The sequence below is a fragment of the Meriones unguiculatus genome, chromosome 12 (assembly GCF_030254825.1).
Source record: "Meriones unguiculatus strain TT.TT164.6M chromosome 12, Bangor_MerUng_6.1, whole genome shotgun sequence".
Taxonomy (NCBI): Eukaryota; Metazoa; Chordata; class Mammalia; order Rodentia; family Muridae; genus Meriones; species Meriones unguiculatus.
Window position 1 is genome coordinate 89,439,701 of NC_083360.1, and position 18,479 is coordinate 89,458,179.

General features: G+C 45.3%; 1 protein-coding gene across 5 annotated transcripts in view; it reads left to right on the forward strand.

Annotated features, from left to right (window-relative positions):
- Agbl4 (AGBL carboxypeptidase 4) overlaps positions 1–17,989 on the forward strand; it is a 1,227,056-nt gene extending 1,209,067 nt beyond the window's left edge. The window contains exons 12-13 of one of the 5 annotated variants that reach the window (XM_060366135.1): positions 3,588–3,684; positions 4,418–4,778. In XM_060366135.1, the coding sequence (XP_060222118.1) occupies positions 3,588–3,684; positions 4,418–4,676 (356 nt within the window). In that variant the 3' untranslated portion in view covers positions 4,677–4,778. Of the gene's footprint in view, positions 1–3,587; positions 3,685–4,351; positions 4,779–10,066; positions 11,483–16,134 lie in introns of those variants that run through there. The other 4 variants (XM_060366138.1, XM_060366140.1, XM_060366137.1 and 1 more) reach the window with 4 other exon arrangements.
- Positions 17,990–18,479: the final 490 nt, after the last annotated feature.

An 18,479-nucleotide genomic window follows, 5' to 3' on the forward strand; every position in this document is an offset into this window, starting at 1 on the left:
TTTTAATTGAAAATGTTCAATCAATCTCTACTCTCCTTCACCTTTGTTCTGTTCCTCCACTCAATCAGGACCAGTGTAGGAAATAATCCAGAGTGAATAAGGCTTTGTAGTGAGAGGGGAGAAGGGAACAAGAAGACCAAGACCCACCTTTAAAACTGCCTTTTTGACAGAGCTCATCCAGAGTAGTTAGCACCCGTTTTGTGGAATGGCCCAACTCCTTCATAGAAATTCAAGGTTGTTGGTGAGCAAGGCAACCACTATTGTGCCTCAGGTCTGGCTCATTATAGACAGTATTCCTTCATGTATTCATTGACCCAGGAATTCATTCATTTATCCATCCATTCAGCTGTCATTCAGTCAACCCTGAGCAACTCACCAACTACATACAGCCACGCACTGCAGCCCAGCAACCTTGCGAAGCAGGTATTTCACAGACAAGGACACAGAGTCTCAGGGAGATGGAGTGGCTCGTGCAAGGTCTCAGAGTTTAGTTCTTTATTGACGTTTCATACATTTCCCCCCGAATATGTGTGATTTAAACAGTGCCACCCCTTCACGGCCTCTGTGGGTCAGATATCTGGTTGAGTCTCAGTTGGGAGGGTCTTTTGCAGAGTCTGATTCATGTGTAGGTAAACAGTGCCTGGAGCTGGAATAACAGAATGCTATAGAAGGCTTACCAAGAGTGTACTCTCAGTTTCTTTGCATAGTCCTAGGACCTTGTGGTGGCTAGTTTGCTTGTCTATAGTCTTGGGACTCTAGCTTGACTATTCCATAATGCAAAATACCATTTCTTTGCCTTATTTGGCCTTTCCATGCAAGTCTCACAATGTGTTATTCTTTTGGTTAGAAGCCAGTTAAAAGTCTGAGAAAATTCAAGGAGGAAGAACATAAGACCATGCCTTTCCATGTAAGGAGTATGAAGGTCATATTACAATAGCATGTGAGACCACAGATAATGTTGCAGACATGTTTGGAAATTAAAATCTGCCATCCGTAGCAAGAGGCAGAACCAGGATTTGGGTGAAACACATCTGCTTCCAAAAACGTCTACTTCAGCTTACCAGCTCAGTCCACAGGGACCTTTCATTTCTCCCTTGGCCCACAGCTATTTCTTTCAACACACAGATCCACGATTTGGTCTCTTCAAGCCAACCGGAGGCTGTCTGGGGTCAAGCAACCAGCTTGTCTCTGCAGGCCCTGGCCATGAGACAGCCTCTGGGGGCTGCTAGTCAGAGAGGCTATGCACAGTGCCAGCTTGTGGACTTTTCAGAGACGGGGACAGAGAAAGGTCAGACACAGCCAGAGAGAGAAAGCAGGTGGCAGCCTCAGAGCACAGCAAGCCTGCAGTGCATCTCACTGTCATAGATAACGGGACTGGTGTCTCTCCTCCTCGCACCTCATTCTGACCTGGGATGACTCAGGCTTCGACAGAAAAGGTGCCTTCAAGTTGAGGAACAGCTCAAGGCAGTGGAGACTCAGTCTAAAATCAGACTTGCCTGGATTTGACTCCTGATTCTACTTTTGTCCGCTATATGGCATTGAATAAGTCCCTTCACTATCAGAGCCCAAGAAAGATGAAGAAAATGCTTGTTTAGATGCATGTGTGAATGGGAAACCATTTCTGCACTCTTGCTTAGAGGCCTTCTAAAAGGCCTTTTCTGCTGTCCCGTCTTTACAGTCCAGAAAGGAGCAGTCCTTTTATGGAGACTCCCTTGGACCAGCCTAAGGCTGATGCTTCTCTGCATATCACCCTGCAAGTAGAACTGGGCTCCACATGTTTTATTAGGTAAATGAAAAATGGATGCAGATATGAAATGGTGTAGGTCCAGAGAGGGAAGGCCTTGGCTTACATCCCAAATGCTAAAGCATCTATAAGATATCTAGCCTTGGGAAGTCACTTACACTGTTGGGAACAATAGTATCCTTCTCCCATTGGGTTGTTATAAGGTTGCCTAGCACATTCTTAGTACTGCTTAGCTATTGGCTGTCATTATTCGTGTGTGTATGTGTGTGTGTGTGTGTGTTCATGCTGTTGCCAGGCAAGCACATAGGTATTTAGATGACTAAGTCAAGCAGACATGGCCTCTGCCTCATAGACTGTGTAGGTCAGAAGGACTATTGAAAAAGAAGGCTGATTGAATAATCTGATTGGCAGAGAACTATAAAAAGATACATGGGAAATCTATTCCAGCGAAGGTACCAAGTAAGATGTACCCATTGAAGTGATAACTGAACCAAGGTCTGAAGACTGAGGAGCTGGTCCTATTCATCACGCATGGCATGGTGGTCTAGCGGGATGTGGGGTGAACAAAGATCTAGGAACTACAGGACTCGAAAAGTAGGAACTGCGAAAGGGTGGGAGGCAGCAAGAGGAGAGCTGAGACCATAACCAAGGGCCAAGCTATGAACAGCCTTGTAAATTGTGTCAGAATTTTGTACAATAGAAGGCAAATGAAAGACACTAAAGGGTTTTAGCTACTGAGTGACACCATTGGGGCTACAATAGAGAATGCCTCCTCTGACTTCACTACTGAATATATCCTAGAGGGGGCTATTCTGGGACAGGAAGCCCAGAGAAGAGGGTGACGGTTGTACTGGGGAAAGGTGATGCTGATCTGCTCTGGGGGATAGAGGTGGACATAATCAAGAGATGAGAAGTTTCATGGGGAAGGCCGACAGCTTGGATGTTTGGACCTGATGGGGCCTGATGGAGGAACCACTGTGAGTAAACAATTTTCACCCTGTGAGAAATGATACACGCTCTGAATGAGGTCAGTTCTAAAGCCACAGAGGTAGGGAGCAAGGACAACACTCTCAGCCCTGGGATGACAGCAGGAAAGATCCTGGAAAATCTTATGAAGAGCCAGTGGCTAATTAGAGAACCCAAGGCTGTATGTTAGTTGAGGGAGGGCCAGGGCGGCCCTTTAGGAGAAGGAAACAACACAGAAACCCAGAGGTGTGGGTGTGACCCACAGGCAGATACACAGCTGTTGTATTAACTGATGCCAGGGTGTTAATACCAGTATAGAACTGGTGTTTTCTCCTTCCCTGGGGAATGGATTATTCGATAAATAGGCTATAAATCTACACCCCAGGGATTCATTATGTGTCAAATAGCAAGGTGAAATGGGAGTCTAGAGTCGGAGAGTTTTCCTGAGATTGCTCTCAAGATAGGAGCCTGAAGGTCAGGCAAGCCCTGGTCTAAATACAGCAAAGGGTCCCTTGACTTTGAGTCTTGTTCATCAGGCTTCATTATGGACTACATGTGGCCAGATGGGAAAATGCCAGTGATAATTAAAAAAACAAAACAAACAACAACAACAAAAAACTAGGTGCACATATTTTGGGGTATGGTTGCTTACACCTCAATTAGTTTCCTTGTCTGTGAAACAAGGATCAAATTATCACTGCAGGTTTGTGAGGGCCAACAAGACAATTCATAACAAAACTCTAGGGGGAAGTGATGATGCGATCGATCTTTATCACTGTTGTTGCTTTATTTTTATTTTTACATTCTTTTATAATTAGGCCTTTTTTCACTCTTCTTCAGTCTCTTTCCAAAGTTTCTTCTTAACACACACTTGCAGATATGAAGCTGGGGCGGAACGTGGCGAAAACATTTCTAGATTATTACCGCCTGAACCCCCTGGTTGAGAGGATGACAGTCCCCATGCCAAGACTTCGGTAAGTGGTAGAGCCAAGCAACCAGGCTCGGGCCCTGCTTCACTGGGTCTAGCTTTCTAGCCCTCAACTTCCCACCTGTGCCCCAGGAAGGGCAACCCCAGCCCTGCCATGAGAATCAGTATGGGTCCTTAAGATGTGTTTCCTAAGCACAAGGCATCCAGGAAGCTTCATTTCTTCTAGCTTTGGGAATGTCATCCCAGATTGCCAACCAGATTATTATGGTCCAGGGCAAGTAAGTCCCTTGACTCTCCAGGTTGGTCAGGCTGAATGATGCCTCGGGATCCAATTTCTATGATGCAATAAGCTGCATCTCTGAGCTCCAGTCAATCTGAGCCTATGTAACAGTATAGTCAGATGATACTTTGTCTCAACAGTAGGCCATCTCATTTAGGCCCACCATTGGAATCTCCAGGGATGGGGTATTGCTTGGGAGCCAAGATCAGCTGCTGATCTAAGTTAGCCTGGCTGTTTACATATCCCGCTCCCATGTGATAACTCATCCTCTAGGGTTTCCAAATGAACTCCAATTCTTCAGTCCCCTAATCTGCAAATCAGGCAATGTTGTACACACACTTCCTGTTATTGTGAGGTGTATATTCAAATACTAGTGCTAGGTGCACAAGCATCCCAACAGTCTGTGATAGCCCCCTTCCCTCAACACTTGAAGGTTTGGGCTTCAGAGGATACACCCCTAAGAAGTTCCGTCTCGCTCCTCTGATGGACCCACTTGTAGATTCAAGGAGGAGAGAAGACTAGGATGGGAGCAACCATCTTGTCTGAGGGCTGAACAGCAGCTGGAAGTGCTGGGAGTTCCCATGTGTACTGGTAGAGTGCTCAATGAGCATCTTGGCAGTGGCGGCCAGTGGCATCTGGACTGTGCTAGCACTACCCTACCTCTGGGCCTCATCTCCTGTTCCCCTAGTGGTCCAAGCTCTTGGAATGACATGGCAATGTCCAACTCTCTCCTCATGCCAGACCATTCTTTCCACTGATGTCCTCCATGTACTTGGATGCCTCGGGAACATAGCACAATAAATCTTTCTCCATCACCTATTATTAATAATAAAAAATATAAATCATTATTACTTATTGTATGAAGCACTTTGTGTACATGGTCTTGCATGTGCGTCTCATCTTTCACTTTAAGAAAAGGAGAAGAAACAGAAGATTGCCTGAGGTCACAGTGTTGATAGCACAGGGAGGGTTTCCTGTTCCAAAGCCATTTGAGCTCTCCTGCAGGAGAGCTTCACCGGTGGACAGTCTCAGGCTCTCATGAGTGTGATGGCATTTCAGGCAAATGTTCTGATCTCTTAAACCCTCTCTACACCTGCCTATTAAACAGAAGTAATAGCAACAACTTAATATGGTTCTGAAAATTAAATAAAGACAAACTTGGAGCACTTCCCAGCACACAGAAGACGCCCCCAAATGTTTTCAGCTTCCGACGGCTTATGATAGCCTGTGACAAGTTTCTTGATTTACCTGCTTGGGCTGGCAAAGGCTCCACAATTCAGTTAGTTGTACCTCTCTAAAGCCTGATCCACACAGTCTTAATGGCCGTGTGCTCCGATGACACCTAATCTCGTATTCAGAGCAGATCATCTAGGGACTTTATGTCTGCCATTCTGGGGTATTAAAAACCCCGACAGGATGATTATCTCTGTTTCTTCTCTGTCCCTTTGCAATAGCATCATGCCCTCGCATGCATACACCCATCACTCCTTCGCTCACCTGCCTATGGAACACAGCACGTTATACTGGGCTCTGGTGGGAGAGAGGGATGGGGTGAGCTGGTGATTAAGGTATGACCCTGCCTTTGAGGCACTCACCTCCAGAGGAGAGTGCTCAGTTCATTCTTAGAAGTCACTCTTGATTAGCCGAAGTTCTTAAACATTTAAAGCTTTGTAAAACTCAAAAGAATTCTTAGAATCTCATTTACAAGTTAATTTAGGGATTGTCTCTTTTGGGTCCTCCGCTGGCCTGCATAAAAATTATCTCCATCCTTCACTGCTTTTTTCCTTCTATGTCCAATGGCCACAGATCAATGAAATAGTGCTACCAGTTTTTTTTCTTTTTTGGGGGGTGAGGTAGGGGGCATTGGCAAGGACATTTGGACATTGAGATCCAGAGAGCAGAAGGGTTGTCAAAGCCCAGCAGTTAGAGCCAGGGTTAGAGCCCAGGGCCTACAGGGTTAGAGCCCAGGGCCTGACCCCTCTATGGGATACTCAGCCTCACTCAAGAGAGGTTCTTCCAAATGCAAAGGGGGCTTGAAACTGAGTCAGTGTGGTGAAGGGCATTTTCCTCCCAAGAGTCTCTGTTTTCAAATGCTCACAGCACATGCACCTGCCTGACACACACACACACACACACACACACACACACACACACACCACTGAGCTTTGAGGTCTTCTTCAGCAAGACTCCTTTCCTCACTAGGCCACAGGCTTGAACACTTGAGGGACATACACCCACTCGTGAATTAAGAAAAGCAAATTTGCTTCCTACTTACCCTACACCCCTGCTTCTAAGCCTGGGTGAGCCCCTATGAGCCCCACTCAACTCCAGATTGGTAAGTAACTGCTTGAAGATTGAATTCCCAGAGTTACTGGCTCCTAGCTCTACTTTGGGATTTGAATGTTTCCCCCTTTTGTATTATTTTCCACCCAAGCATCAAATAGCTTAAGTGAAAGAGCAGTCCTGGTTGTAAAGGAAAATTACATGTTTTGACTCAACATTAATCTTTGTTTTCTCCCATCTCCATGGATAATTGCCATATGTCACTTTCTACCCATATGCTGGTGGAAGCCTGTTGGCATTCTGGGGTGCTGGGCTGCCCCTTGGGAAGGAGTCCTGGGGAGAGGCAGCAATGTGAGCATGGGAGCTCAGGCTCAGCATTAATTAGTAAAGCTGAGACCCTATATTTATTTTTAACCACAGTGTCATGGGCATAGAGCTAAAACCAAAGGGAATAAATTTAGTTAGAGAAAAATGGATGAGCAGAGCATGAACACAGAGGTAAGTTGGCCTCGACCAGGTGGACTCAGCCTCTGCTAGAGGACAGGAGCACTGGCCGCTGCATAGTGATGACATATGTACACAAAGAACACGTGCTGTGCTAGGCCTGTGCTGAGTCCTAGAGGAGCAAGAACAGCAATAGCCCATCTAGACTCCAGTTGATAACACAAAATATAACAACACCTAACAGTATAAGTAGGTATACACAACTACATGTCAGACACATCCTTTCTCACAAATCTTCATGGCTTCCTGTTACCTTCATAGTAACATTTCAACTCCTCTTCTTGCTACTTAACCAATCTCTTAAATTTTATATCCTGCTTCCCGCAATACCTTTGAACTTGAGAGTACCTGCTTTCAACAGCTTCCTTTCATTTGCTTCAGCCTGAACATGTCTATTTTCATGCTTCTATACCGTGTTCATCCTTTTCCTTTATCCTGGAATGTTCTCCCTTTCATTGTATAGATGCTGAATTCCTACTAACTTATCAAAACTTGATCCGAATGTCACATCCTGTTTCCTTGTCTCTTTTCCTGCTTAAGACAGAGCTATCTCCTCAGCTGGGCTCCTAGTTACATTTCACGCACACCTTCTGTGCTGTGTGTTCTGTCTGGTATCTCTGAAGGTCTGGCTTCTCCACTAGACAAGCTTATTCCTGAATCCTTAGTGCATGGCATAGAACTTGCACGTGTTAAGGCCTATATAAGCTCTGAAGTCAACTTAGTATACAGTGGTAGAACTGGGGATGGAGTGGGTTGGAAAGGGGCAGTCATAAATCTTCCTCAAGCTCTTTACATTATGGAAGAGTCCCAACCAGATGTTACTACACCCACACGCAACCTGAAAAGTACTTAACAGCTGACAGACACATCTCAAGAAGGCTTCAGGGAGAAAGTGAGATTTGGACCTAAATTTTTAAGGACATGAAGAGTTGAGATTGATGCAGTAGAATGATGGTACCCCATTTTGGGAAGGGAACAAGAAACAGGACCCAACAAAGCCTACAGCAATTGTAAGACCAAAGTTGTCAGGGACGTGATGAAGTGGTGGTAAACCTGAGACCCAAAGCACATTTCTATTACCACACACCGCAGAAGCACCTGCTCCACACCAAGCCTGACTTGAGAATTAGAGAATAAGAGTAAACACATCAAACTCAAAGTCCTATGACATATACATATGTGCAACCTCCCAGGAAATGGTGTCTGTGGTGTTAAATGTTAAATGAACTATAGAAGCCTTGAAAAGTTGGCTTCGAAAGCAGATGAGTTTCAAGAAGTAGAGAAGGGAACAGAGGTTCGAGGCCTCTGCTCTTTAGGATCTCCTTTCCTTCTCTGTACCCTCATCTTTGATTACAGTGGTGCTTTGCCTTCCCAACCACCCCACCAGTCTTTTCTGCATTCTCACATTCCTCCTTAGCCACTGCACACCTTATCCCCATGCCACCATCTACCTAGACCTGTTTCTGTAGCAACAAACAAGCCTGTCTCTCTAGGGACCTTCCATCTTCTTTGTCCTATAAAAGCACACCTATCTATGCCCTATGCTCCTTTGGAGTGTTAAGAACTACTTTCCTCAATGACCTACTGATGGATGGCACCTTGCCTCTTCTCCAACTCTCATTTTGTCAGAGTCTATGAGGCAAAAAACAAAACAAAACATGCATTCTTTTTCTTTTTGGAAAAGGAAGAAATAGTCTTGTATCCAGGAAGGGACTCCTTTAAGATCATCCTGTCTCAGAGCTGGGGAAGTGGCTGTAGCAGCTGAATATCTTGTGTGAGGCCCTGACTTCCATTGTTAGTGGTGGAACCAAAGCAAACTCAAAAAGATCACACTGGTTGTAGATGGCATTCCAAGCATAAGGTTTGTAAGACTAGGGTGTTAAATAGCATGGGCTCTAGGCCTATCACACATGTACCAGAAAGTCTCTTTGTGTTGGCCAGATCTGGAAGGACCATATGTTTTAAGGCACTGAGGCTGGGGTAAGATAAGTCAAGGTCAGGAGTCCTCTGTGTGTGTGTATGTGCTGACACTTATTCCATTTTCACTTGGTTTATGACTCATCAACCATGAATAAAGCTAGTCATGCCAAGGTCAGGGAATAATGGCCATAAGCCACATCTTCAGACCTAATTCAACAGTCCTCTCTATTCTATTTCTGGCATTCACCACTTCTGGCTTCATGTTGTCATCTTCATTTTGAGTGGTGTCTTGCACAGGTATGGCCTCCACTAAACCTAAACAAGTTGAGGGCAGCATCAATGTCTGTCTGTACCTTGGACATGTCCAGAGTCTCTGGGGCCATAGTCAACCAAATTACAGCAGGGAAGGGAAGACTCCTGGGGTGCTTGATCATCTTCTCCCATCTAACTTCACAACACTGCTGGAAGAATGGAATAGTTTATTCTCATTGTACCAATGAAGTTCAGAGAAATTCAGTTTCTTGCCCAAGGCCACACTAATAAATTCAGCCAACCTGGGAAGTAGGAGCAGTACTTTGGGGCTTAAAATTAAGCCTAGTTTTCCCACTGGGAATAAATCTTAATCTAGTGGCTATGTAAATCAATTTGTCAGTCAAAAATAAAACAAATAAGCACTGAATGAGGTAAAACACAACAGTGAATAAAACGGGTTCCTTCTCCAGGAGTTTATTATCTCATATGTGAGCAAAACCCCTGAATGATGGTAGTAAGATTACTGTGCTGGGTGCTGGAGTATAGATGTAAAACAGACACACTTCTCTTTGAGATCACCAAGCATGCGAAAAAGACAGACATTATGAGTTGCTATGGTTAGGCTGTACTAAGTAATAAAAACGGGATTCTGGAGTTCTTGGTGGCCATACAGGGAGTGACAAAATGATGTTACAGCCTTCCCAAGAGAGAGGCCTTCTCTCTTCCCCATCTCTTTTTTCAAAAAGGGAAAAGGGTTTTGCTAAGCCCATGGGATCCCAAGACAGGCTGCATAATCCTGCTCGCCTCCTTCCAGATTTCTGAGCTATAGCTCCTCTGTGTTCCCATCCCTTTCCCATGTGTAATGTGTTGACTGAATTGTAATGAAAGTGGTGAGATACTAGATTGGAGCTGTAGGAGAGTTAAATTTTTCCCAGGCCTGGAATGAAGCAATGTATTCATCCATCCATCTATCCATTGGCTAACCAGCCATCCATCATCATCATCGAGACATTCCTTGAGCTACGTTAAACCAGACCTGCACTGGGTACTGGGGACATATAGAAGAAGATGACAAGGCTGCTGTGCCTAGGAGGTCCCTGTCCAGTGAGGGAGATGGACATGCACACAGGTGAATTCACTACAGTGTGTGTATGTGCTGTCTTCTCTTTCTGTTATTTCCCTTCTACAGGAAAGAAAAAGCCCCTCCTTGCAAGCACCCACCCCTGCGGGGCTCAGCCAGCAAAGCCCCCAATGGCAAAGGGGACAAGAAGAACTCACTGAACCACAAAGACCCTTCAACTCCCTCTTAAAGACTTGGCTCCAGGAGGCTTCGTGGGTGCAGGAACATGCATTTCCTGCTGGGGCATGAAATTATGTGCCCTTTCCCGGTTTCCAAGACAGGAGTTTTCAGGATAATGCATAAGCTAGTGAAAGGGAGTTGGGAAAAGAGAGAAATTTTATTATTGATTTTTCTCTTTTACCAATGGGAAATCAATTGTGAGCCTTCAACTCAAGGCTGAGTAGAATGCGAGAGTGGAACCAGGTCAGCGCAGGCTTTATCTTCCATAGCACAGAGGAAAACCTACACACTCCTCTCAAGAGGCCCCACACTGTATGGGATCGGTTCCCAGTAAACCCCTCTTCACCTTTTAAAGTCCTATAGTCATGGCCCTGGTGACTTCACTTAACACAGCTGCAGTTGTTTCTGGTTTTAGGAATGCAGTCTCCATACTTCCGGATCCAACAACACACATGCAAGCCAGAGGCAAATGTGCTGTTGGGAACCACGGGGCAGAATGTTTGAAATCAGAGTGATCTAAGAAATATGGTCACTGTGTCTATAAGCCACATGCTTGCTCACTCCCTCAAGCCCCAGCATGCAACTTCAGAAAGCTGTTCTGAGAGCCGTTTTTCAATTTCCTGGCTACTTTAATTGAAATTCTAGCTCCCCAAACCAAAAGCCTTGCTCATTCATTCCAAAGGACTACCGTGGTTAAGGTCCTCAATCCCTGGTGACAAGGATCGAGGGAGGTGAGCGCCAATAATCTGCAATGAGAACAAGGTGACTACCAGGTAAGGGGGCTACAAGAGACAAAAGAACGTACCCCAGGCAGGTAGGAGTGGTGAAAGAAAATAACAGCAGAAGCAATTCCCAAGGGGAAGCAAGCCAAATAGTGTGCATTTTCCTGAAGCTTAAAGTGCCTTTGTGTGATGAATGGGACCAAGGGAGTCTACTCCCTTCCTGTCTGTGGAAGCAGCAGGCTGAGTCACCATGACAGCCTGCTAATTAAAATGACCTCCCGGAAATGAGGATTAGGAGATAGGGAGACCGAGGGAGGCTCCAGGGAGACAGTGCCATCGGTGCACAACTTCAGTAAAACGTTCTTTGCATTTGTGATGCAGATTTTCAAAGTTTATTGTAAAAATCAAGAGCAAAGCTTGTTTTCTCTTTTGCACATTGGTTTTCAAAAATGGTAACAACAACAACAACAAAAAAACATATGTTAGTTTGTTACAAATGCTCTATTGTGTATATAGCAACCTTCCTGGGCTTCCATTGCCCAAATAAAGTGGTTTGTGCAGCACCTCTGTTCCCCCGAGTGTTCTCTTTGAGTTTCCTACTCCTTGAAGGACAATAAACCAACCCCAACTTAGAGTTAATCTCTTGAGGTCAGGGGCTCTGTCAAGATGCAGAAGTATGGTGAGGTTTGAACTCACTCCAGCTCCTGTGTCAGCATGGTGAAGAGCTTAAGATTCTTCGGGCTCAACGTCCATCATGGGGCAGCTTTGGAAACTGTAGTGTCATTTTAGATTGCATGGACAGAGGTGGGTGGCATAAAATGAGATTGGAGCTTAGATCCACTTTCTTCCATCTCCGTGTGTTGTGACCATGTATGGGTACTGTATTTTTAAGAGTCTGTCAACTAATTAGATCTCAGGTGAAAACTTGGAGACAGGCAATCCAGGTTCTAATTCTGAATTCAAACCCTGGCTGTCTGTCTTAACATCTATCTGTATAATACAGAGCAGTCATTGTACCTGCATGAATCTCTGGTTTCTCACTTGTCATGTAGGGATAGTAATACCCATCTCACTCCAATAGTTACGAAGATTCGATGAACCTAGGTATGAGAAACATCAGCCAGAATGTCCATGTGCTCATTAAGTGATAGCTATGAACACTTGAAATGTGACCAATAAGGAGAGGTGTGTAGAAATCACTTCTCTATGAAATGGACAAAGGGAGAGGAGTTTTTTTGTTTGTTTGTTTGTTTGTTTGTTTGTTTTTAAAGTGAGGGGCAGAGGTAGGGAAGCAGGGGTACAGTCTTTCCAGTCTTTAAGGGACATCATGGATCAAAAGAGGTAAATTTATGCTGTGCTGACCAGGGTTAATCTAAGGAATACTATTTAGTAAAGACAAACTTCTGCTTAGGCTGAGGAAAGCTTTCTATTGAAGAGAGCAGCCAACCAAGAGCTCCCTTGGAAGGCAGTGAGCCCTCCGTTATCAGAGGGATCCAATCAAAGTATGAACGGGCATCTATCCTGGAGAAAGAAGGGTCGCCTCCCTTAGGGAGATGCTGGGTTTGAGGCTCGGTGCTCTGCAGCAGCATCCCTCCACTGCAAATCTGGAAAGAAATGACCTGAGGAAGAAGGTTACGCTTCTGTCGGGTAATGGAGTTCACAGCAAGATGTCATTAAACACCAGACACAGGAACATAAAGCATCTGCGAATTATAGCATATTGACCATGCTGATGTCTAGCATTCCTTGGGGGGGGAAATGCACTTATAAGGTAGACCATTGGCTTGCAACGGTATGCTTCTCCATGTTGACAAAACCCATGAAGATTGCTCAGAGGTTGTCGGTAGCCCTTGCAGAGGTCTTGGGAAGCTCCGTTCCTCTGTAGTGCTCCTGGATAAGGTCATACCTATGACCTCAAGCTGGTGAGGAAAAGCTTTCACTGTGGAGGGGGAAGATAGCACTGGGCAGACCCGTGAACCAGACAAAGGCTATTGGCCCATCCATCATAAGGCCATATACCCTATCTTCTCAAATAATCTGGTCTACTTCTTTCTCAGACTAGAATCTCACATGGGTGGACCTGACCACATCCTGTGCATTCCTGACAAGGAGAGTGAGACAACTATACAAAAGGGAAAGGTGGGGAGGGACATGCTAGTCTCTGGCTGATTCTTACCTGCTGGTCATCCTGGGGCAATGGAAGTCTGCTCTTCATTTCAAAGGCTCTGAAACACAATTGATGAGCACTTGCTCTCCAAAGTTGCAGCCAGCCAATTGCAAACTACCAGATCCTGGGATGCTGAGGCCCACAGCAGAGAAGACAGATCAGCTGCCCTGAAGATGCTGGTGCGTCACAGAGGAGATCCCTTTACCTAGGAATACTCCCTGTCCTTTTCAACAGACACAGCAGAAAGGGCACACAGCAAGCTTGTTTCTCATCACCGTGCCTCAGTGACATACCAGATGCCTCCCTTGAAGAATCATAGCTCATTGTTCTAACCAGAAAGAGAAGAACCAAACAGGGAAGTGGGAGTTTAACATTTTTTAGGCACCGGGTTACACACTTAACCAACGCTTGGTGAACACATACAGGTGTTGTGCCAGAGGCCTCTGAATCCACTGCCTTATTGATTTTCTCTGAAGACTGATGAGGTAAGTTCGCTTGCCACCTTTCTCAGGTGAGCACTCTGAAAACGCTGAGGGCAAACTCATTTCTTTACATTCACATGGATGTAGGAACCCAGATCCTCACCATCCATAGTGAACCTTCTCCACTTATCTCCAGGTAAAATCTGGTTCCAACATAGCAAAGGTTAAAGCAGAGCAGCACCAACCATAAAACATGTAGGTTGCCAGGCATAGAGGACCATGCTGTGGAGGGCCTTCTTCCCACCTCTCCCTCCACCTTGCCTGTGTGAAATCCTGAACTCCAGGGTCCTTCCATGCCAGGGTCTGAGCATGGAGACCATTTAAGATGTATCAGACAGAAGTTCCCACCTCTCTCAGGACCCTTGGACACTCAGCAATGTGGTCTTACAGGGATTTTCCCAAAAGCCTCTGGGGTAGCTATTCCAGTAGGTTCCTTATCAGTCTAACCTTCTGGAGAGTAGGAATTGAGCCTGCTGTGTCACAGTCCCTGCCTCCTGAGCACTGTAAGGACATCAGCATCTGATGTCCTTGCCTGGGAGGCTCAGCCCAACCAATAAGGCTGAAGGATCAAAGAGAATAGAGGAGTCATAGCTTAAAGAGAGCAACCTGAATTAAATCAGTCTAAGAGTGAAACCCTGCTCATCTCTCTCTGCTCACTGTGTGGCTTTGGGCAAGGGATTTGGCTTCTTTCGGTTTCTGGATCATTATCATCTGCAAAATAGGAGTGATTAATACCTATTTCCCACAATTATGTTGAGGAATGTCTATACAGTATCTGAAATGGTATAAATTGCCTTCCCTAAATCCTCCCACCTCCAGTTGTGCCTCTGTCCTGATTGCTAGAGTTAGAAATCATTTTCTTCCAGCCAAAGAGCAGACAGAAGTGTGGACACCTCCTGAAGAAAGAACAGGCATAAGAGAGGCATCCAGGGGAAATGACAGGTGCACTGTGGGATTAGAGTAAGGACAAATGTCTCACCTGTGTTGTGTCCATCCCATGGCCTGGGTACCTACCTCAGGTACTGTAGAGTCTAGCTCACTGCGTGGAATGAACTGTGATGGAGTAGTATCGGCAAGAGGCCCTGAACTCGTAAAGGTGATAGAAGAGGCATTGTAAAATGGGGTACAGAATTGACAAGACTTAAAAGAAAGAAGCCACACTCCATAACACCCCATGTTTTATCAAAATGGAGACAAACAGGTCTTACCAGGACACGCACTACCAGGCCCTTACTGAGCTATCTTGAGATGGTAAACTATCTTGAGAGTGTTTCAGGGATACTATGAAGCAATCAGACTCACAGGCTTGGCCAACTAATACCCACAACTTTCTTCACTACTCTCACCAAACTCAGAATGAGTGTTGGTCAGGGTGATCTCCCCTTCTGCAGGTGAAAAGGCTCAGGGCAATGGGAATAGGTTCCTTGCTCATGGTCTTTAGCCCTTAAGGCAGGACCTGGACACACTCCCCTCTGTCACACCTCATGGCCTTCCAGTTCAACCGAGATCCTCAGCACAAAGCCTGAACGATTCAGAAAGCCAGTCTTGCTCCTAGCTGCTTAAAATTCAATTACCCTCAAAGATCTGAGATCTATTTTTGGCTGTCCCCATGTCAATCTTAAACACAGATCTGCTGTTTACCCTGGTTTCACCTGTGAGGGTTAATGTCCTCAGTTTCTACCTTGTCCTCCAGGCTGCAAAGCCTGCTTGCTGTCTGAGCTCATTCTCTCCTTCCGCACAGATATGCAGTTTCTAAGGCCCATCATTTCTGCCTCTTGATGTATCTGCCTTTAAACAGTGTTGTAGACTGGCGTAGGAACCGGACAGGCCTGAGTTTTATTCTCCAACACTTGCTCATTTGTTTGTAAATCATTTAAAGCCATTTACCTTCCCAACTCTAAAATGAGACAGCTAAGACCCAGGAGGACTGTCATTCATTTCCCTTCCCCCAGCTTTTCTGTGTCCTTCATGCTCTCCCGCTTATCCGTTCCCACCACCATCCATAAATGGATTGCTGGAATGCTTTCTGCCTCTGGATGCCTTCCTGCTAACTACTCTCTTAGTGGAAGCTTGTAGAACCACTATAAAACATGAGTTCATATTTGGGATACCTTTTCCTGAACAGTTTTCTAGTCCAGGAGACTAAATATTATTCTACTTCTATCATATTCTGCTCAATTGCCTCCTGGCTCTGCCTGCTTTACTCCTCTTAACTAAAGAACATTATGTGTACATATGTGCATGTAACAATAAGTAATGAAAAACGAGCAAGGAAGGGCAAGGGAGACATTATATAATTATAATCTCAAAAATGAATAAAATATTTTAAAATGAAGATTTTTTTTCACTATTTAAGACTTAGGTAATGCTGGTCATGATGTCATTGGTCTATGCCTGTAATCCTAGCAACTGGAAAAGCTAAGGCAGGGGATCGTGAGTTCCAAGCCATCCTGGGCTACATAACAAGACCTTGTTTTCAAACAAACAAACAAACAAACAAACAAACAAATTCAACCTGTATATCCAAACTCCATGTCATCCTTCAAATCTTTGCTTTTAAATGTATCCATTTTTTTTTTCACTCAGACGATGACCACCTCCTCTGCGATCATTTATTTAAAAGCACAGGAATTTTCTTTTTTCTCATCGGCGTAACTCTGGAGCACCTGAAAAGAGTTCTCTAGAAACGAAGGTATCAGCAAATGCAACAAAATCAAAGAAAGAATAAAATGCCCTCAAGTCTCAGACTCCATCATGACCTCCTCCTGTCACTGGATCCCAAATATGGATTCATTTTCCCAAAGCAATGGCCTCCACTGACACACAGTTCTGCTCAGGCTCCTGCCAAGGCTCCCGGCTACAGACTTAAGTTCTTATGAAGCGAAGAGCACAGCGTTTGGTAAAGAGCTTTTGGACTTGGAATCCTGTTTGGTCCTCAAGGCTGTGGGGAAGTGGAAGGGAGGGGTTTACTTATTGCTCAGTGCTTTCCCGTGGGCTACCTTTTCAGAGTCCTTCAGGCCGTTCGTCCTTTATCAGTAAGAAACACTACCTTTGCATCTACTGATGCTGCTAAGATTAACCCTGCTGGCACTGCCATTGCCACTACCACTGATATTAATGCTGCTGCTCTCTCTGTGTGTGTGTGTGTGTGTCTATGTGTTTTGTTTATACTTGTTTGTATATGTTCATGTATGTGAGCTGGTCCACGTGTATATAGGTGCTCTCACATGAGGAGGGTCTCTTCCCTGATTACATATGATTTTCTGAGGTGAGGTCTGTCACTGAACCCAGAGCTTTCTGATTCACCTAGGCTAGGTGGCCAGTGAGCTTCAGGGGTCCTCCTGTCTTGACTTCCACAGCTCTGGGGCCACAGATACATCGTCCCACCCAGCTTTTACATGTGTCCTGGGGATATGAACTCAGGTCCTCATGCTTGTGTGACAAGCATTTTGCTGAATGAGTCATTTCACCAGCTCTCACTGTCACTGCAGATGCTGATGTTGATCCTCTTGATGGCAGCAATAATACTCCCAATACTAATGCTGCTGCTGATGTAGTATTGTCATTACTGCTGATTGGACCACCACAAGGCTACTTCCACGACTACTGCCACTTCCTACAGGGGACACGAAGGTCTTTGTGCTCACAGACATGCGCTAGGGAGCCTGGAATGTAAGGCATATTTTCTGCCCAGAAAGCAGGTGTGCTCTCGAGCCTGGGGACCTTTTGCAGTCTGTGTAACTGGAAACTTTCTAGCACCAGACACTTTTCATAAACTTGTTTTTTTGTTTTTCTTTCTCAGCCGATTTATAGAACCTATCTTTATAAACACTGTCACGTGCACTTTACATCTGATCTGTATTTAGCTTGCTTTGTTCCTCAAAGAGATTTAGGTATGCTTTGTTATGCATGTGGGACTGAGTTAATCGTCACAAGAATAGGTTTTACTAAATTGTGCTGTGCTGCAATATGTCTAAAATATACCCCTCGGGGCCAAACTCCCCGAGTCAGAATAAGCAGAGGCTACTGAGCTGTACTGTGTGAACTGCCTTCTCGCCTCCTGCTGCTCATCACTCTGCCGCCCGCCCGCCCGTGAAGGTCAAAGAGACTCCTGCCATGACTGTTGCTACCAGCACGGCTGGTTTGATGCCTTCCACTGCTGCCACCGTTGCTGCTCCTGCCTCTTCTCAGCCCTAACTGAATGCCGCTGGGCTCCCATGAGATCATCCACAATATGTGCAATAGTCCTGTGAAACAGGTGCTGTGCTCTCTGTTTCCCTGATAAGGAGAAAGAAATGTAGAAAGGCTAAGTCATCTGTCTAGAATCTCACCGCTTGTGAAGGTGTCTGGATGCCATCAGATTCCAGCACTCGTGTTCTTTCCATTTTCTCCTCCATCCTTTTGTATACAATCCCAAGACTGACAGTACAATAAATATTTAATGCTGGTTATAAAAAGCCTCAGCCTCAGGGAGCTCGCTGGTTCATTTTTGTTTCTGTGCACGACCTCATTTTGCCTTATTCCCTTGAGCCTGGCTTTAGGCATTCTCCTTTGCAGCTGGTTGTCCTCCGTGCCCAAGTCTCTTCCTTAGAAACAGCAGCTGTGAAAGGACTGTCTTAACAGGAGAATTGGTGCCACCCTGGAGCTGTAGCAATGAGAGGAATGTCTATGGTGCCAGGAGACAGAATGGGGGAGGGAGGGGAGGTGCGGTCCTTTGCAGTTGCCCCTTTTACTTATTCTATAAAGCAGACACAGCACAGTGAGTTTCCCCACTAGATATTCTGAAGACTTCCTCTTCTACCCCAAGCTGCTCCCCAGAGCAAACTCCAGCTATTCAGATTAGGAAACCAAACAGAGTTATAGATGTAAATGTTAGGAAGTGGGATCTGTTCCCAGCTCTGATGTTGCTGGTTGAAACACCTTTTACCTGG